Source organism: Semicossyphus pulcher, unplaced genomic scaffold (assembly GCF_022749685.1).
Source record: "Semicossyphus pulcher isolate SPU_LCO1_2020_fin unplaced genomic scaffold, fSemPul1.0.p SCAF_19, whole genome shotgun sequence".
In the NCBI taxonomy this organism is placed as follows: domain Eukaryota; kingdom Metazoa; phylum Chordata; class Actinopteri; order Labriformes; family Labridae; genus Semicossyphus; species Semicossyphus pulcher.
The window spans coordinates 1,740,741-1,761,657 of NW_027211692.1; the positions used below are offsets into that span (position 1 = coordinate 1,740,741).

Below are 20,917 nucleotides of genomic sequence, written 5' to 3' on the forward strand. Positions count from 1 at the left end.
AGCAATCACTAACCCTGGATTCACGTAGATCTCAGGTCATTTTTACTTAATATTACTGCCTATCTGGGTCCCTAATGAAACAGAAGGTGTGTGTTTTGAGGAATGAAATGAAGTGGGGTGATAACACACACACACATGTGCCAGCAATGTGGGAGTGTAAGGTAGGCTGTTAAGTAACCAATCCCCTGGGAATCCAACCAAACACACCCTGTAATAGGAAAACGGAGCGTGTGTGTGGCATGCAGTAAATCGCAGTGTATTTCAATGATGTCAGCCTCGTCAGTATGTGTGGCTGCCTTCCGTGATGTGTGTGCGCGAGGGGGCAGATTAAGGCTGTCTTTTATTATGTTAATTGACTGGGAATGGGGGTGAGGGAGAGGTGTTGATGCTGATGGGGGAGTGAAGTGAGGTCTCCGGGTGGCTGATGGTTGGATGAACGGAGGATGACAGGAAAAGGATGGAGAGTAGGAGGAATATTTGTCTTCCTGTCAGCTTTGACTACTGAGTGGAGGAAGTCATCAATAATTACAATTTCAGTTGATAGACAGATTGATAATGGATCAATGAATAGCTGGATGGGGTTGAGTGGATGGAAGGATGAACTGATTCATAGATGAATGGACGGATGATTGTACAGATAGACGAATAGATGGATGTGCTTATTGAAGTACCGATGGACTGACGAGCAGCTGGACGGATGGATAGATGGGGACAGATGGACAGAAGTATGGAAATGGATGGGAAGAAGGATGGAGGGATGGATGGATGGACAAACAGAAAGACAGACAGATGGATGTATGTATGGATAGAAAGGCAAAAGAATGGATGTAGTGATAGAAGTACCGATTGACTGACAAGCGGATGGCTGGACAGACCGATTGATAGATTGGTGGACAGATGAAGAATGGATCAATGAATAGCCAGATGCGGTTGGATGGATGGAGGATGAAGTGGTTGATGGATAGATGGATAGATGGATGGATGGATGGGTGGATGGATGGATGGACGGATGGACGGAGGGATGGATGTACAGATAGAGTAGACGTATAGATGGAGGCTTATTGAAGTCCCGATGGACTGTTGAGCGGATGGATGGGAAGATGGATGGATGGATGGATAGATGGATGGACGGATGGATGGATGGATGGACGGACGGACAAACAGAGAGGCAGACAGATGTATTTATGGATAGAAAGGCAAATGGATGGATGTAGTGATAGACGCGCAGATGGATCAATGATTGGCTGGATGGATGGAGGATGAATTGATTAATGGATGGATGGACAGAAGTATGGACAGAAGTATGGAGATGGATGAGCAGAAGGATGAACGGACGGATGGATAGAGGAAAAGAAAGAGACAGACGAATGGGTGGATGTACTGATGAAAGTTCTGACCAATGGATGGACACTGGACCGATTGATAGATGGATGGACAAAGGTATTATGGATCGATTGGATGGCCAGATCGATGGATAAACAGTGGATAGGGATGGACAGACAAACGGATAGATGGACTGATGGCTGACAGCCTCCTTTACTGATGGAAAAAGTCTCAACCCCCTGCAAGCTTGAACACGTCACCACACATGGACGCCACAAGAGACGAAGACAAAGCTGTTTTTCTGACTACTTTTTTAAGAAATGACATGTTGGAAGAATACTGTGAACTTTGGTTGGGTATGAGTGTAGATGATGAACTCTACACTTCAAGGCCTTGGAAGGTCTTGATAAAAGTTAAGTAGAGAGTTATTGAGTGTTCAAGATCTGCAGCTGTTTAATTAGTCTAACACAGATTGAATTATGTGTGCTGAATTATGAAGTCTTTTTGATCGATCTGTTGGTGAAGAAAAGTTTAACTCTTGGATTCCACAAACTCCACCAACTCCAGCTTTTGTTTGTGACATGCTTGAGATTCCTGTCGGTTTTGTGTTTCTGCCTGTGTGATTTATCCTGATGATATTCTTGGAGCTAAGGAGGAGAGGCCACCTCTTCTTTCTTCTCCTCTCTTGTTTCTTTCCTTTCATCTTCTGTTCCTCTCTAACGGTCCTCCTTTCATAGTCAATGTCAGCTCTTTGTGTGAGAGGCCTCGCTCTGTGGAGCCGTCAGATCAGAGCTGTTGGTGTTTTCCTCTAAACCGGCCTGGGTGGGCCTATCTGGGCCAAACAACTTTTCTCCTGCACCAACTCTGCTCTCCTAAGGTGAGGCCGAGGCCAAGCGAGCTACAGTTATCCTGGCAGAGGTTACTGCAAGGGCACAGATTTCGCACTAACTCATATCAGTACCAGGAAGTTAAAAGGGGAATTTTTGTATTCTGGAAGTTTTGGAATTGCTCCAGCAGATTGCTTCAGTCAGCAGTCACAAAATTGGCTGCAATGTAATCTTAAATAGCAACTGAAAGTTTGTTGTGTCCACTGACAGGCTCAGATTATTAGCTCAACATATTTATGATTATGTTACTGTAAGTGTCAGACATCACAGAAAGGATCCCTGCAGAGATAGACCTTTTTGTTACAGAGGAAGATGATTGTTTTAACTTCAGACGTTACTTTCTTTGTATTGTTGTGTGTAACACAAATACTGTGTTGGATCCAAACTTACCTTTTAAATATCTAAGACACACAATAACACAGACAAGCATTAGACCAGCAGCTCGTGTGCTGTCCAAGGTAAAAATGATGTTTTTATTAATGGAGTCTGGTGGTTGTATCTGTTTGTGGTTAAAACAATCATCTTCCTCTAGTAATAACAGCAAACAAACAGCGAGGGTCTGGGACACTTCCAGGATTATTAATCATGACAGAATAAAGGTTTCAACCCGGTAAAGTTTGGAACTGAAGGAGAAGCAGATGAGAAAAGTCACCAGAGAGAAAACAGAAAATAACTCCTTTAATGTTGGTGTTCAGAGGCTTCGTAAGGAGCTCCACATGTTTTGAAAATGTGTTTCTTCTATCACATGTGAAGCAGTGTTCCCAGTGAAAAAATGTTCCCTTTTAAAGAAGTTATAAGCTGTGAAAGGGGGATAAAAAAAGAAAGTGGATGTAAACAGAGGGAGGGGTGGACTCAAATAATGAGAGAAAGGATGAAAGGAGGAGAGGAGGAGGTTGTGGAAGGAAAAACAGAAAGGGACTATTAGGAGCACAATGGAGAGGGAAGGAGGTGAAGGAAGAGGGGAGGAAATAATGGAAAGAGGGAGGGGATGGGTGAGTTGAGAAGAAAACTATGGAATGAAGGAAAAAAAGATGGATAATAAATGAAGAGCGAGGAGGGGGGAAGATAGATGGAGGAAAAAAGAAGAAGCAGTAGATGAAAAAGATTAAGAGGTGGAAAGAAAGGAGGGAGAAATGGACAGATGAAAGTTGAAAAGTTAAGGAAGAAAAGGAAGAAGAGAAGGAAAAGTGGAGGACTGAAAGGAGAGAAGAGATAGGGGAAAAATAGGAAGGAGTGAGAGGAGGAGGAGGAAAGGGAAAGAAGGAAGGATGAGTGCAGGAGGAAAATATGTTTTAAAGAATAAATCAAAGGGGGGTAAGAAGGTGGAATAAAGGACACGAGGAGAGGGGGGGAAGATAAAAAGAATCAAAGCACATTAGAAAGAAGGAAAAGAAGGAAGGATTTTAACAGAAAAGAAGAGGAAAAAAGGGGGAGTGGTGAAATCGTAGGAAAGAGGGATGAAGAAGGAGGTGTGGAGAGATGGATGAAGGGGCCTCCATCCTAAACAAAAGCTGTGGTCAGGCTCAGCATCTGCTTCACAACAACACTCCCCACCTCCTCCTCCTCCTCCTCCACCTCCGTCAATCGTTTGTTTTCTCTCCTGGTGACAAACGGCAGCATGGCCCGGCCTCTGTAGAGCGTGTGTGAGCGTGTGTGTGTGCGTGTGTGTGTGTGCGTGTGTGTGTGTGTGCGACACTGGCCTCTGGGGACAGAAGGAGTGTGTGTTCATGTTAGAGCAGCATGAAAACACACTCTCACTCATGTTCCAGGTTATTGGGCTGGATGACATGTTTGAAATCACTGTCAACATATCAATATGTCATTTAAATATTACTTGATATGTTTTTGATACATGCAGACAGGGTGGTATTAAAGCTTGGACGCTCTTATTAACTTCCAATAAAGCTGATGGTCCTTCATCGTGTATAAATGCACCCAAAAACTAGTCTAACAAGGAGGAAATTTAACACGAGAAAGTCTTTTGAAGATGCTCCCTTTATTTGTCTGAATGATGGTTTAAATACATTTTTGCTCAAGAGGAAGACTGTTTGTTGCATCCATCATTTACATTGAAAAGGAGGGTATTTTTATGGCAGGCTCACACTACTTTATTTGGAGGATTTATAGCGGATTTGACCCCTGAGAATTTGAGCAGGATTCTGGTCTGGGCTCTATATTGGTACCGATGTTTAGGTAAGATTATCTGGTAAGGTGGGGGATTCACAGATCCAGTCTTACACCTCACTAGTAGCGCTGCACGATCAATTGCAATTTAATCGTTATCGATACAAACACGCACAGTAAACATTTTGCAGAAGACTGCTTTAATTGCAATAAATACAATAAACTATTTCATGTACATGCACTGGGCATTCACATCCACATGCAAACATCTGCTCCATCAAAGGGAGCCCTGGAAACATGGACCATGCATTCACACCACTGCAGCACCAGCTAGCTGTCAGCGTCATATTTGATTATTTCTTTTATTTATGTGTTATTTTTCTTTAATGTCAGACTTAAAGCTCTTTGTGTTCTTGATGCTCTGTTATCTAATGGGTAAAGCACTTTAATTGCCCTATGTATGAATGGTGCTTCATAAATAAACTTGCCTTTCCTTTGGTGTCATTTGGTGGAAACTACAAGGTTAGAAAACATAAACAAACTTATGTTAAGTTATATTCAGGATTTAAAACGTGGATGTAACGTCAGAACTCTCTTAGTAGGAGCACAACAGCCAACAGGAGAGAAGAAGAGAAGCAACAAGCAGCCGTAAACATTCTAACCCTGACGCTAACGTTAGCTAGCATGCTATCTATGACAGAAGGTAGCTGAAGATTACGCAGCCTGTATTGACGCTTCTCAGCAGAAGACAATGTACTTCCCGTTTACCTCCGCTCATGCATGCCCGGTGTTTGTGAATGCTCGTGTTTTATTTGGTGTTTATTTTGAAATGTAAAAAAATACTTAAAATAAAAAAATAAACCTGGTTTGAAGCTCAGAAAAAAATAGCTTAAATGCAAATTGAGTCGAGATTGTTTTGCGACACATGTTTTGTTTTTGAATTAACAGAAAATGCTAGAAGACACACAGAAACGTCTTCTTCGTCCATGTTTAGAGGTGTCTGTGAAGAGTGTCAGACGCCATCGCATAGGAACACACACAGAGGAGATTGGCTGTGAGGGTCATTATGTCATGAAATCCAAGGGGACCTCTTTGTGTGTGTGTGTGTGTGTGTGTGTGTGTGTGTGTGTGTGTGTGTGTGTGTGTGTGTGTGTGTGTAGAGGAGGTGACACATGTCCTGATTGCCATGGTATCCGACGCTCCTCTGCATCACGCGCACGAATGCCGCCACTTGGCAGGCAAACGGAGTCAGTAGCCAAACACGTCCCTAAAGACCCATTCACACATCCATCCATCCCTCCATCATCCATCGCTCTGCTCACCGTCTGCTGCTCCCAGAGGACGAGGAGGAGAAGGAGGGGAGGAGAGCAGAGAAGGGAGGAGGAGATGGAAGAAGGGGAGGATGGGTTGGATGAGGAGAAGAGCAGGGGATGGATGAGAGCGAGGATGGGATGTAGGAGGAGATGAGGAGGAGATGGGGAGGAGGTGGAGGAGAGCAGAAAATGGAAGAGAGGGAGGATGTGATGGAGAAGATGAGAAAGAGGAGAACGAAGGGAAGGAGGAGAAGGGGGAGAGGAAGGCATGGAAGAGGAGGAGGGTGGGATGAGAAGGAGAAGATGGAGGAGGGAGGAGGAGAAGAACAGGGAGGGGAAGAGAGGGAGGATGGGATGGAGGAGGAGGAAGAGAGCAGGGGATGGAATAATTGGAGGAGCAGATAGAGGAGATGAGGAAAAAGGATGGAGGAGAGAAGTGGATGGAAGAGGGGAAGTGTGGGATGGAGGAGAAGGTGGGAGTTGGAGATGAGGAGGAGATCCAGAAGGAGGAGGATGAGGAGGACAGGTCGGAACAAAGCAGGTGAAGGTGAAAAGAGGAGAGGTCTGAGAGGGACGGGGGGAGATGAGGAGGAGAGGATGGAGGAGGTGAAGGAGCTCCCTGAGGGATCATGAACTTTTACCCCGGTCCCTAAGCTCATCAGGGAATATTTGGCTGCGGTCCCCGAGGTCCCTGAGAGGTCCTGAGAGGTCCCCTGAGGTCATGATTGGCCCTCATTACCCTGAAGGGGCTGATGGGAAATGTGCAGAGATCTGAGGCATGTTCGAGTCAGCGGGTAATAATTCAAAATCATTTATCACCTCTCAGGAGAATCAATGTGTGATGATGTGATAACCATACGATGATGTCATGATCATGTGACCGCTGCTTCTAACACACTGAGTTTAATTAGAATGAAAGAAAAAACTAATCAGTGCAAAGATTTAAAACTTAATTTCTGAAGATAATTACAAGTGGACGGCATTCAAATGGATTATAACGAGCAACACTGAAGCAACTCAATGCTTTAACATATTTCAAAATAAAAGCCTCAATTATGGTGGCTGGAAGACTTCTGCTGTGTTAGAGCTTCACTGTAAACTAGCTAGCTGTTGTTTGTTAGCCTAAACATCAGCAGCAAATCAGTTGCCAGTATCAGAAGATCGATTCAGATTCTTGTGGTCACGATGATTTCAGGACGACGATTAACTGACGCTTCTGAGGTTTCACATCGATCTGCGACGATTTGACTCTAAACGAGTTCTGATCACCAGCTGCTCCCAATAATCACTTCATCAATAATTTTATCCCCCAGAGGTCCAGTCTGTGTCTCCCGCTGCACTCATCCATCCCTCCATCTCTCCATTCATCATAAAAGACTCCCCGAGGTCCACTTTGTCCTCCTCTCACTGCAGAACTCCATCTCCTCATGCCTCCCTCTGTGTCTGTAACTTTATTACCGCCTCTCCTCTCTCTCCGTCTCTTTTCATCTTCCTCTCTGTCTCTATCTGTCCGTCCATCTGTCTCCATATCTGTCCTGGTACCTGGATACCCGAGGTCCACAGCTCATAAAGCTAATGTGCTGTTTACAGCTGCTGGCGTTTTGGTTTCACTTACGCTGGAGCTGAACTAAAACAGGTAGAAAAGTGAATGAGGTTTGGTCAGGACGCACAGAGCAGTCAGGATCCACCCATCATGGATTGATGGCTGTATAGGCAGAAGGATGGATGAATGGATGAAAAGATAGATAGATGGGTTGATTGATGGATGAACAGAAGGAGGGATGTGGGTGCAGGCAGGCCTGGACCTGTGGGACACTAAGGTATTGACGAAGGAATTATTGGTATCAGCAGTCGATCAGAAATAGTTTAAAAGCAGAGCTCTGTCCCGTCAGATCGACCTGATGCAAAACTCACAGCTGTCACTCACACACTCTTATTTATGGCAGTATAGTCTAGAAATCTGACTTCATTCTGTAAGTTATAAGACAGCCATATCTTTAACTGTGTAGCAGTGTCTGATGGTTCTTTAAGGAGCGCAGGATTCATCACATTAATGGTTTTAAAGAAACAGGTTTCATCCAAATCTGCAGGATGTCCACAGATGCTTTTCTACATCTGTCAGAGATGAATTAGACACCATCATTTTTATGCAAGGTTCACAAAGCTCCTCAGTTTGGAGGCAAAGTTTATACTTACGTAAATATTATATAGAAAAGGAAAGTTAATAAAACTAAACACAGCTTTCCTTAAACAGGCACACACTCAAGTTCGTCAAAAAATATGAATAAAATGAAAATATATGCTTATAGTTACAGGAAGTGCCATAAATAAGAGTGTGTGAGTGACAGCTGTGAGTTTTGCATCAGCTCGATCTGACGGGACAGAGCTCTGCTTTTAAACGAATTCTGATCGCCTGCTGATACCAATAATTCCTTCGTCAATACTTTAGTGTCCCGCAGGTCCAGGCCCGTCTGCACCCACGTCCCTCCTTCTGTTTGTGAATCAATCAATCCATCTATCCTTGCATCAATCAATCAACCCATCCTTCTGCCTATACAGCCATCAATCCATGATGGGTGGATCCTGACTGCTCTGTGCGTCCTGACCAAACCTCATTCACTTTTCTACCTGTTTTAGTTCAGCTCCAGCGTAAGTGATCCTCTGGGATCCACGTACCAGGACAGATTTCGAGACAGATGGACGGACAGACAGAGACAGAGAGGAAGGTGAAAAGAGACGGAGAGAGAGGAGAGGCGGTAATAAAGTTACAGACACAGAGGGAGGCATGAGGAGATGGAGTTCTGCAGTGAGAGGAGGACAAAGTGGACCTCGGGGAGTCTTTTATGATGAATGGAGAGATGGAGGGAAGGATGAGTGCAGCGGGAGACACAGACTGGACCTCTGGGGAATACAATTATTGATGAAGTGATTATTGGGCGCAGCAGGCGATCAGACCTCGTTTAGAGTCAAATCGTCGCAGCCCGTCAGTTAATCATCGTCCTCAGTCTGTGTCACCCGAACTCATCGTGACGATGACGATGTTTTCCGGGACATTTTGGGCAGTTTATTTTATTCATTTATTTTTAGGACTTTTTCAGGAGTTTCAAAAAGCAAGTGTTTTTATGAGATGATGCCATTTTTCCTTTATTAATTTGCAAAGACATTATAAGTGACCTCTGACCTCCGTCCTGTTGGTTTGGAGCTCATTCTGCTGACTTTCACTCTGGATAAAAAAGCAGGAGGTAAATGTGTGTGTGTGTTGTGTGTTTTTTTCTGGCGGTGAGACGGCGGTTTGGGGGGATGAGTGATGGGACAGGGGCATATGGGTGGTTGGTACACACAGTGCGAGCAGTTGGCAGTGCCACCGAGGCTCAGCGGAGTGATCCATCATTCAAACAAACGCTGACACCAACACACACGTCGCTGCCAGGGTGTCAATAAAAACACACATGTTCAGGAGGAGATGGAGGAGGACTCATCTGGACCGAGGCAGGGCGATTACAACACACACACACACACACACACACACACACACACACACACACACACACACACACACACACACACACACACACACACACACACACACACACACACACACACACACACACACACACACACACACACACACACACACACACAATGAAAAAAGGCCTCATTCAGGCTGCAATCTGCTGCTGGATGTTCAGCGTGTTCAGGCCGACTGAGTCCAACACAAACCACAAAACTTCAACTTACGATAAATGTCATATGTGTTTCTGTAGAATTGTTCTGTTTTCTTTCATTATCTGCTCTCTGCACACACACCAGACTCCATTCATAAAAACAGGGATTTTACCTCCCAGAACACTTAAATGGCTGGTCGACCGCAACCATGATTGGTAAGTTTATTGGAGTCATTGTGAGACTTTGGTGTTTATTTCTGTTCCATCACAATAGTTTTTAACTCACAATAACACCAAACAAACCAACCCTTTGAAGCAGAAGTTGACCAGCAGTGTTCGCAGAGGGCGATGTAACGTCTGTGTGTGGTTAAAACAATCATCTTCCTCTGTAACTAAAAGGTCTATCTCTGTAGGGATCCTTTCTGTCATGTTGTCACACACTTAGAAGAACAATCTGAGCCTGTCAGTGGAAACAACAAGAACTTTGAGTGGACGACCTTTGACCCATCAAGGATGATGTTGCAGCCATTACAGCCTGTACACATCTGCTGTAGCAGATTTAGATCCCAAATGATGTAAAAATAATGATCAGATTCAAAAATACTGAAACAACCCTTCTAACATCCAACATCATCTTTGATTATGACGTCCTTCTTCGACTCTCCTGCCAAGAAAGGCAGCAACAGGAAGTGAGACAGTGTAAGAGCCGTTTAAAAAACATTCTAAACATAAGAACAATCTAAACCAACACAAATATAACATGAGTTCAGATCCGGTTGTTGGTTTAGAGTAAAAACAAATAAAGAATAAAGAAATTGTTGCGATCACTCTCACCTCTGTCGAACTCATCTGGAATCTGTCAGGGAGACAGAAAGAGAGAAAGTGATTACAACCTGTAAACACGCACAAAGAAAACAGATTTATGCTAATTACTCTCATCCTTGTTTCAGTGCTGACAGTAAATGTGTCGCCGTCACATCAGCGCCATGTGACGACTCAGGGTTCATGTTTGTGGCCACAACACAACAACCCCAACACTCTGCCATAGATGGTTAAACAGACACAGGTGGTTCTTCATAACAGAAACCAGTCAGAGGCTGGAGCGCAGAATTACACTGGATCAATATGTTGTATGTGTATTAGCTGAGCTTGTACAGATCTGAGGGATATGTTGCACCAAGAAATGACATCACAAGCAGCAGAAAAAAACAATGCCGACAGTTCAGTGAAGAGCAGCTGTGTTTAAGTGCAGTATGAGTAAAACCCTCTTGTTATTCCTGCTAAAGCTGCAAGTGAAATGGAGCATTTTACAGCTCGTCATGTTGCTGTGTTATTTATATTGTGTTCATAGGAAACAGTTTTGTGGCCGACTTGCGTTTGCGTGGATCATAAAACAACTGAACTGTACAAGCGGGGAGGGAGGACAAGGATGAAAGGGATGATATCAAAAAGGGGAGGAGAAGCCGGGAAAGGAAAAGAAGAGGGAGGAAGAAGAAGGAGCAACATGGAGAAGCACAGAAGAGGAAGAAAGAGGGCTGCAGGGTAGGTCGGGACTCTTGGACAGAGAGCACAGCTGTGGTGAAGGGCTCCACCTGGTGGTCGTGATGCAAACGTGCATGCAAATTAACCACAGAGACTCTAAACGACTCCTCTTGAGGTGATTATTTTACATCAAATTAAGAGACTTAAAGTTATCAGACCTGATCTGAAACTGTCCAATCATTTCATTCCCTGCAGTGTGGGAACTTTTTCCCGTCCTGCAGCTCTGCAGGCGCAGCGAGGCGTCGCTGAGTATTTAACGGCCCGTTTCACACCTCCACATCCACATCCAACAGAACAAGCAGCAGCTGACATCAATTCACCCTCATGTGTTAGCATTTAATTCCTTTCTAATGACCTGATGTCACAGCTCTGTCAGTTTCCCCGAGGAGGTTCAACAGCTTCATCCTCCTCCGGCTTTCCCACAGCTCTTCTTCATCATCAGGATAACAAACTGTGATAGTTCATTCATTTAATCCTCACGATGCCGTCGCATGTTTAAGGTCACTGTAAAGCTTCGGGCAACTTTACAATCCTTCACTGAGAATCAAATGTTTCCATACTTCCAAACTCCAAAACTTTCTGTCTCCCTGACAGATTCCAGAGGAGTTCAACAGACGAGTGTAACAAACTGATATTTATTTATTTATTATATATTTGTGTTTACAACTTTAAACCAAAGCTCTCCATACTTTTCATACTTGTGACCTTTTTTTACCTTTTCAGAGGCTTTTTTGGGAACTTCACCTGCATTTTGACCCCCAGAAACCACTTCCTGTTTTGGTTCCTCAGGCATTCCTCCTGAGAATTTTCCCATCTGCTAATAAACTTTACAAAACACCATCGTTCTGTCTGATGTGACACAAACCAGAAGACTACAGAAATGTGCCTGCAGCGGGAAAAGACTCATTGTTGCTTTTTTATAGCATTTTAGTTTGTTGACTGAGAAGAAGTCGTGGACATCACATCTGAACAAATGCAAAGGCGTCAGACTCTGAGCCGGTGTTTTTGCAGCCTTTAGCCCATTTTTCAGCGACTGAAATCCACTGGAGAACTTCCAAAGAATGTGGTGCCTCTTAGAAATTTGGAGCAAGAATGATGTGGAAATAGAGCCACGGTTCAAACAGAATTCCTCTTTAACAGCACAAAACAAAGAATACATCTTAAGTATCTATAAGACAATAATACAGTAGCAGTTCAGTCCTCGGGTTTCATGGTCAGAAGCACAGTGAGCTCGTACAGATGTTCTCCATCCTTCAGCTCCTTCAGTCATGTTGATTTTTACATCATGTTCTGCACAGAGACAAAAGCACTGACGGTGCATGAAGTCAGGCCTTGTAAAGATGCCACATGTGCACAAAAGAACCATCAGATTAAACATGTTGGGAGCAGACGGAAGGAGGATAAATGTCCAGTTCAAAAGACTCAAAAAGGTCTCAAGCTTCAGACAGGAAGAAGTGTGCCGACTCAGCAGCACCTCCACAACATGTCATGCGCCGTATGAGACGACCTACAAACACCAACAAGAATTCAAGTTGCACGATGAGAGAATCAAACAGGAAAGAGAAATTCAGCCTCTCATGACACCGTTTTTGATGTGATGAGAGAAGTGTGTCCCGACTTCCCGCGCTTTCACCTCTCAGCCTCCTGGAAACTATTTAACACAATTAGATGTAAAGATGATGAGAAGTGTGCCCTTTGAAGAACTTCTTCCTGTAGTTTCCCCTCTGACAGCTGGGACATGTGCCCTCTGAGGGGGGGGGGGGGGGGGGGGAGTGCGAAGGTGGGAGAAGTGTGCCTCGGCTTTGAAGTGACTCAGTCTGCCTGTTGGCTAGACAGGATACAGCCAGAGGGTTTATAACGTGCGACAACGGGAAGGAAAGATGTTTACAGCCCGGCCCGGAGGAGAGGACGGGTCCTGGTTCCCGCATCCTCACAACACTTCAGAGGACAACGCTAACACTGATTCAAGAGCAACTACAGAACTATGCTAGCCTGATACTCATTATTCATCTCAAACAAACAAAATGATACTTTAGTGGCAGAAGGTTCAGCAAACATCCAAACTGCTGAAAGTACATGTGTGAAAGAAGCATCCCAACATGCAGCAGACGGAGGCTGAAGCTGCTCACTGCTGACAGCGGTCAGTAAGAAGGTCGCCTGACGTGCTTTGACCATTTCTTGACCCGGGTTTGACCCACATTATCAATAGGTCTGAAAGGAGCCGAGCATGAACTCTGACCTCACAGTGATACAGTAGTTTGAGACACTTTCTCTGCAGATTGAGCTGAAATAAATGATCACTGTCAAGACGGATTCATCTCTTGCTCATTTCTCCCTCGTTTTTCAGTACCAGCTGTCAGACAGACATCAAAACATTTCCAGCCAAATACTTCTTTAATGAGTCACATCACTTTTAACGATTTCGTTTAACGGGATTAAAGGACTGTAGTCAGTACAAACAGCTCAACTAGCAGCTTCCCGAGCATTCAAGAAACACTGATACTGATACCGTCAAGCTGTTGCTTCTGTGTTTTTAGCCGTTAGAATCACAGAGCCTGTTTGTTCTGGAGCAGAGGAGATCTCTGTGGGTCATTCACTCCTGTAAAAAACTAAGAATGTGTCTGTTTGTAAAGTTTTCTGGCCTCAATTGGTCAGCTGACTGAAATATGATGCTGCCTATAGTTTAATTCAAACTGCTCTAAACAGCAGAGAGGATGATGCCAAGTGTCCACCTGGACTAATTTAAAAACCAACAAGGGGTTAACTGAGCAAAGTAAACACGTCTAAAGTACCAGAGCTGGACGACATGCCGAGACCACACACCAGACAGTGCTTGTGCTCTGAGAGGTGTTTTCTTTGATTTCCCAGACAAACAGCTCACAGGACGCTCCGGCACACGCCACATGTCATCGTCCTGTTTAGCAAATGTCGTGTGTGAAGCCGGGAAGCACTCAGAGGATGAGGAGGTGAGATAAGTGTGCCTTTGAAGGCTCTGACGAGGGGCACAAGACAGTCATGCCGACGTGAGAAGTGTGTCGTCTGATGGGAGCTGGATGCTCCTGGCAGGATGTTCAGGTGAGATAAGTGTGCTCTTTGAAGGAGGCAATCCTCCCCGGCTATCAGGAAGTGAAGGGAGACAAAAGACTGCTCGTCTTTCCCACATTCACACCTCGTCTCTCGTCACAGCTGGGCTCGTTTCAGGCCCAAAATATGATGAAAAACGAACAAACAAGTCTGATCTATAAAATGCAGGATAAAGCCTCAACAATCTTTCAGCCAATCTGATTCCAATCCCTGCAACTCGTGATTAAAGTGATGAATTTGGACTAAATCTGAAGAGTCTTCTGCAGCAAAAAACCAAAGAGAGGCTCAACGTGATGAAGAGTTTAAAGGACCTTGTTTGAACCAGGATAACAAACACTAAAGGGAAAGCAGAGCACTGGGTGGGAAAGAAAAGGTCGAGGAGGTGGACAAAGTCAAATAAAACCCTTGCTCTCAGGTCGACTCTCCTTTCTCGAGAGCTTCAAAGTCTTGGTGACAAAGAGCGATTAGCAGGAAGCCGTCCTGAGACGTTTGTCTCTTTGGATCTAACAAAAGGATCCTAATGTGAGAGAAGTGTGCCCTTTGAAGTGGGCCAGCTTCCCAGACCAACACCTCCGACAGCAGAGCCGGTCTGAGAGCCGACTCAAAACTAGTGTTCAGTCTTATTTTATCCATTTCTCAACTGTTGTTTATCATTTGGCTCTCAGCTCCAGTTTAACCGTCGGCAGCCTGTTGCAGGTTCTCTCCTAAGTTAGTGTGCACAGTCCACTCTTATGCTGACGCTCTACTTAAGCTGTTTAATTAAATCAAATCTTTCCAGCTGCAGTCGACTAAACCGACATCTGCAAAGACTTTGAGTCGTAGTTGATTCTTTGTTTTTAATATTCAGATCCTATAACAAATAGCTTTTGAGCCTGCAGAAGACTTTCGCTCTTACTTGGGCTCTAGATTCTGTGTGGGAACAGTTTGATACGTATTTGCATAGCAGACAGTTTCCTGAAGTACTGCAGCATCATTTTATGGAACATGAGAGGACTGGATATGAGGGTCGTTAGTAAGAGGAGGTGGGATAATTGGGCTCTTTGATGTTCCCGACTTTCCCAAACCCACAGCTCAGGCGACAACACGATGTCACATCTGCCTGCGAAGTGTGCTGCCTCCTCTTTAACATCATAACAATGAACCAAAGGGGACGGTGCAGGTGAGATAAGTGTGCTCCTTCCTTTCCCACACTGCACACGTCGCAGCCTCCTGTGATGTGTGGCCTTTACAACAGGAAGAGGATCTCATACCTGTGAGGTGAGCGAGGCGCCACCACACATCAAAGGACAGTAAGAGATTCGCAGCCGCGTGCTGAAGTGTGCCGCCGCATCGGCTCGGCTCTTTTCAACACACACGAGAACGGCCCGCTTGAGTCTGTTTTCACTGTGTGCAAACCACCGTCACTGACAGCTACAGGTCGTAATGTGAGCAGAGTCACACCTGGAGGGATGATTGTGTGTGTGACAGTTAAACTTACCAGGTTTCCTTGTTCGTCCACTGAATTGGTGCCTAAAAAAGAAGGAAACACAACAGATGATCACCGTCTGAAATATGTTTCTCTTAATAAGACATACTTGTGTTGTGACAACAGTGCAACTTTTCAACATGTACTGAAGCACTGACAGCTGTCATCAAACGTCTGATCAGTATGTAAATAACTTGGTGGTCATATTTGACAGTTAAAAGACATCTGAGGCTTCTCTTGTTAAGGACAACAGGGCTTTGCATTAAAACATGTTGACACTCTAAAGCATCATTACAAATACTGTTTCGGTACCAGCACTGTGACTTGCAACCTGCAGCTAGGGATGCAGACCAATGATACCAAAGATTCCCTCACTGACATAAGTTACATTTTCAGTGTGGACTAAAAGCAGGTCTGCACAGATTTTCACCATTAAAAGCAACAGCTGTTTCACAGTTTGACTCTGACCACAGTTTAGAAACAGACCAGAGAAAAGGCGTGCGTGATACTCAGGTGTCCCTGCCTGAGACGTGTTGCTTGATCCAAAAGCATTCCAGGAATTTAAGCCCAGCATGTTTTCCGTGTTTCTGCCCTGAGTTGAAACGGTCATTTCACAGACTTTACAAGCAGCACTGTTGTCATCTTTCTTCAGGTCATGACAGCATGCTTTGGAGCGTTCTACTTCTACTTTTTGCAAGTTTTACTGCAGGCGCATCAGGCCAATTTTATGTGTTAACAAAAGAAACATGTCACCATCCGTAGAAGGAATAGAGAAGCTCTGAGGGAAGCACCTCAGACAGATCAAAGTTGAAAATGGTTGTTGATTCCCTCCCCTGTTTTCAGCTTCTAAAATCTGATTCACTGTTACCCGACTATTGCTTGGATTTGAACTCTTGGTAAGACAAAACAGTAGATCTGAAGACATCACTTAGGGCATACAGGACTTTTAAAGGAAAAAGAAGTCAATCATAAAGATTTATGTGCAGCCTCAAACACACAAAAAATGCAGATACAAATAGGAGAGCGGCGTGCAACCACAAAATGTGTTTTCAGTCTGCAGAAAGAGCCTGCATTAAACACTCAATGAAAGGAGAAAGAGCTCAGTGACGAAAGACCTGCTTCTTTCTCAACACACACACCTGCAAATATCATCCGCACGTCACCCAAATCTTGTGACGACATTCAAACAAAGTATTTCACAAACCTATTTGCAGGAAAACCTCACAGAAAGACGTGGACATTTACACTTTCCAGGTGTTCTCAGGTTATAATCCAGAATATCTCCAAACGCTAAATCCACATGGTTTAAATTCCCAGTTATAGAGAGCATATTCCCATTAGGTATTCCAACCGGCTAAATTCCATGACACAGATGAGAAGAGGAAAAAGTGTGACAGATTTAGGATTCCCAGCAGATATAAGACGGAACTCAGACTTCCAAAGTATTTTCTAAAATGAAATAAATCCAAAAATCCATCTTCTTCAGGCTCCGTTCACCAAGCCATCCCGCAACTCCTCTGCAGACTGTGTGGCTGCAAATCAGGAGGGAATAAACTAACAGGGCCGAGTGCTTTGTCAATTTCTGGTCATTTAAAAAGGACAAAGGTTGAGAAATCCAAAGGTGTTCCAGAATAAAAACGAAAACTTGACGATCACTGAAGAGCCCGGAGATCAGAAAGTGAAAGAAGCGGCGACTTCCTGACGCCAGCAGATGATCCGGACGCTCCACTCAGTCTCTGTCGGGTCTCTCCGTGCTTTTCCTTAACTGACTGCTTTTGAACACCAACACTTCCACTGCCGACTCAGTAACGGTTGTTTTTTTGTCAAGATCATCATGAACACTTCCTTAAGTCTTCTTTGCTTGGAAGTCAAACTCCAGTCTTAAACAGTGGCTGCTCTACCTCCCAGAAAGTTCACATCTCAATCTAAAATCTCCTCCGGTAGAGTTTAAGTCGTATCAGCTGCTTCTTCTTTCTGCTGTTTGACTCACATGTTTTTCTACATGAGGAACTGATGAATTAAACCTCTATTCTTCCCAGTCTGACTCTGCTCTGAAGACAGGCTGCCCACGTCTGACTGACAGCTGCTAGCTCCGCCCCTCTGTGGGCTGTCCCTACAAACAGGAAGCTGAGGGCGATAAACAGATCGCACCCCGTGTTTACAACATCTTCTCTTCACTGATGGAGAGGGTGGGGGGGGGGGGTCAGCTCTACAGTTAGTTTCCCGTTAGACCAGACAGCTACAGACTTCAATACGGCTCTGGGGAACTGTGATGGATTATTTTTCAGGTTAATCAATAATAAAATTTGACTACTTCTAAAGTTGTTCTCTTGTTTGACCAACAGCACAAAACTACTCGCGACTACCAAGTGCTGAGAACACAGGTCATGTGTGTGGTTTGTGGTCACTTGATCGGGAAGATGACCTGTTATTCATTTAGTTGTTGATTATATTAAAAGGTGAATTTACAGACACTTTGGGCTGCAGATTAAACCTGTTTCCTTCATGGTAATCACAAGTTGTGGCGTCACTCCGAGGTCACAGCCATGAGGCGTCAGTGGAGAAAAACATCCATGAATAAACTGAAAGCATGACGCTTGTTGAGTGTTTAGTTGAACTAAAATGACTCCTTTGTTTGCGTAAATTCAAGGTCTCAATTTAAAATGTTTTGCACCGAGACAGAAAATCAGTGTGGAGACAAAATGATTGGACTGAGTGAGTGAACTTGAATGTTCATAGTCATTTTTTTTGGACATTTTTTCTTGTAAAATAATCAGTTTGGAGAGTTGGAGTTGTAAGAGTTAACTGCAGAATCTTAAAGTTTCCACACTCACCGAATAAGTAGACCATGCCAACCGCCCCGCCGATTCCCATGAGCCCGGCCAGCCGTAGCACCATCTTCTTAGCGTAGGCTGTGTTCTCCTTCTGCTTCTTGTCCTCCGTCTGCTCTCCATCCTTCTCTCCCTCACCTCCTTCAGGAGGGGGCTGACCCTGCACAAAAACAACATTTGATCTTCATTATCGATAACAAGAAATGTGCATTAGTGTAATGCTGATTATGGACTTGTCTGAACTGAGATTTACCTGATAAAGTCAGGCCATGTACAACAAGTAAGATGTTTTTTATTAATCAGAAACAGCAGTAACTTTGCTTTCTTCAAAGCCACCAGACTCCATTGACAAAAACAGCAATATTACCTGCAGAACACAGGAGTGACTGGTCTACCGCTGCTTGATCGGTTGGTTAGTTTGTTTCTGTTATTGTGTGACTTTGGTGTTTTAAATGGTTAGTTAGGATCCAACACAATATTTGTGCAACACAGAAAAACTAACCAATGGAGTAAGCTATAGCTCAACAACTCACATGTTTTGCAAGGTGAAATAACTGTTAATGCAATGGAGTCTGGTGGCTTTGAAGAGAGCGATGGAACAGCCGTTTCTGGCTTCAAATAAAGCATCTTTCTCTTGAACTAAAAGGTCTATCTCTGTAGAGATCCTTTTTGTAATGTTGTCAGACACTTAGAATAACAATCTGAGTGTGTCAGTACATACATGTGTGTGTAGACAACTCTTTACAGCATGTGTACCTGTCTGAATTCTCTAAATGTTGACTGAACACATATTTTTCAGCTCACCCACTAATCGTCTGCTTCACAACACATTCATTCTAAATGGAGCTCAAGATAAAAGACACAAGAAACTGGTGTTTTTGTGTTTCATTCTGAAATATCAAACCCAGCGTTCCTGCCATATTTCTACCATTAATATTCAGCTTTAGTCTGCCAGGAAGTGACACAGCAATTTACCTTAAAACAAGTCAAGCAACTAAAAAAACACGTCTGTCAAACTTGTGGTTTACTATTGGGTTTAGGGGAGGGTTAAAGTGAGCGCGTGGAGGAGAGGAGAGGGGGCGGGGGTCTGATCTGACCTTCAAACCAAACAAACCTTGGCTGTTAACGCTGTTTATCTCTCCTACAGATAAAATGAAGATTTGTCACACACAGTTAGCTCGGTATTAGTATCTGGGGATAGCAGATACACGTGGTAACCTCAACATTACAGTGAGCCACAGAGAGGTAGTACAGGTTACGACAGCAAGTAACTGACAAGCTGATGCTAACTATAGGCTAGCTGTCATTGCTAGCAAGAACAAGACAGAACACACAAATTAACTTCTGATTTTGTAGGAAAATGCACCGATAGGGCTCAAGAAACGGCTGTTAAACTAATGTGCAGCTTGAGGGGTTTACATAGAGAAAGTCAACCTTGCCAGTCCCAGTGAAAACGCATGCTAACATTAGCCTGCTAACCTGTTAGCCACCTTAATCTCAGGTTCATTCATTCAGTATACAGCGGTGTACTACGGCAGCCTGGGGCAGACAGTTGACATTATTGTAGCTGACATTTACGTGAAATTGACACCAAAGAAATAATCTATAACACTCTCTGGCTGGTCGCTCACTGTTCAATATATTATTGTAAGCTAGCTTCAAACACAATCTGACGTTGTAAATGTCAGATAATTGGCTTTGATTTGATTTACATGGGCACCTCGTGTGGGCGGAGTTTAACGTCAGAACGCACGAGCAGTGAGCAGTGTGCGCACTCTCCCCGCCAACAGTGCCAAAGAGTTCAACAAATCGAGCGCACATAAACTGGCTAGCAGCCTCACCTGACTCTGCTGCTGCTGCTGGAGCCTCTCCTGGAGGATAGCTTGAGCCAGTCCGCCTGTCGCACTTCCCGTTCCGGCCGGCGGCTTCTCCGTGGAGAGTGTCCGGACGATATCCACCACAGCCGGGGAAGAGGCACCCACCGCCCCGCTCCTTAGCCGCAGGAGGCCCCGGCTTGCTCGGACACACATGGGGAACACAGACGTAGCCGACATGTTGGATGGTAGCACTAGCTGCCGGCGAACGTATGGGACGCGAGTCAAAAGGACAAAAGGATCTGATTGGCTGAGTACGGTTTGAATGGCAGGCTCGGGACGGGCTCACAGCAGCGAAAGGCCACATGGAGAAGGAGAAGGGCGGTACTTAGAACGTCCGCTCCAATCAGAAGAGAGAGTGAGTCTGACCTTCGATTGCAACATAAAACTGCCATGATGGTTGATGGCAAAATGCCCAAACTTTGGGCAATTATATCACCTTTGCAAATATATAAAAAAACATTTTCCAAGATAACACTCTGGAATATCAATACTGGAAATGTAAGCGAAAAACTGCTCATTTGAAGATCATTTAAATTGTTTTAATGTCATTACAAAAATAAGACATATCAAGTGTAAAGTATTATCAATCACAAGCAGCAATACAAAAATAATTCATGAATGAAATTATTTTAAAATGGCCAATCTTAATATTATGGTGCTTGACAGTTGTTAGTATTCTATCCTACAAACACACTTTACCATGTTGCACTTTTGGCCTATTTCAAGCACAGTAGTGAGAATACTTACTCTTTATTTTGTGAGCTTGTTGTATGGTGATGCTCTCATTATGAGCTCATGGTGGTGGC

The 20,917-nt window shown here is 44.2% G+C and overlaps 1 protein-coding gene across 2 annotated transcripts in view; it reads right to left on the reverse strand.

Annotated features, from left to right (window-relative positions):
• Nucleotides 1-20,288, reverse strand: part of timm50 (translocase of inner mitochondrial membrane 50 homolog (S. cerevisiae)) — a 36,758-nt gene extending 16,470 nt beyond the window's left edge. Inside the window, exons 1-4 of one of the 2 annotated variants that reach the window (XM_069668648.1) lie at nt 20,076-20,288; nt 18,238-18,394; nt 15,416-15,447; nt 10,147-10,168 (exon numbers count right to left, since the gene is read on the reverse strand). In XM_069668648.1, the coding sequence (XP_069524749.1) occupies nt 10,147-10,168; nt 15,416-15,447; nt 18,238-18,394; nt 20,076-20,288 (424 nt within the window). Of the gene's footprint in view, nt 1-10,146; nt 10,169-15,415; nt 15,448-18,237; nt 18,395-20,075 lie in introns of those variants that run through there. The other variant, XM_069668649.1, reaches the window with a different exon arrangement.
• Between the last annotated feature and the right edge of the window lie 629 nt (nt 20,289-20,917).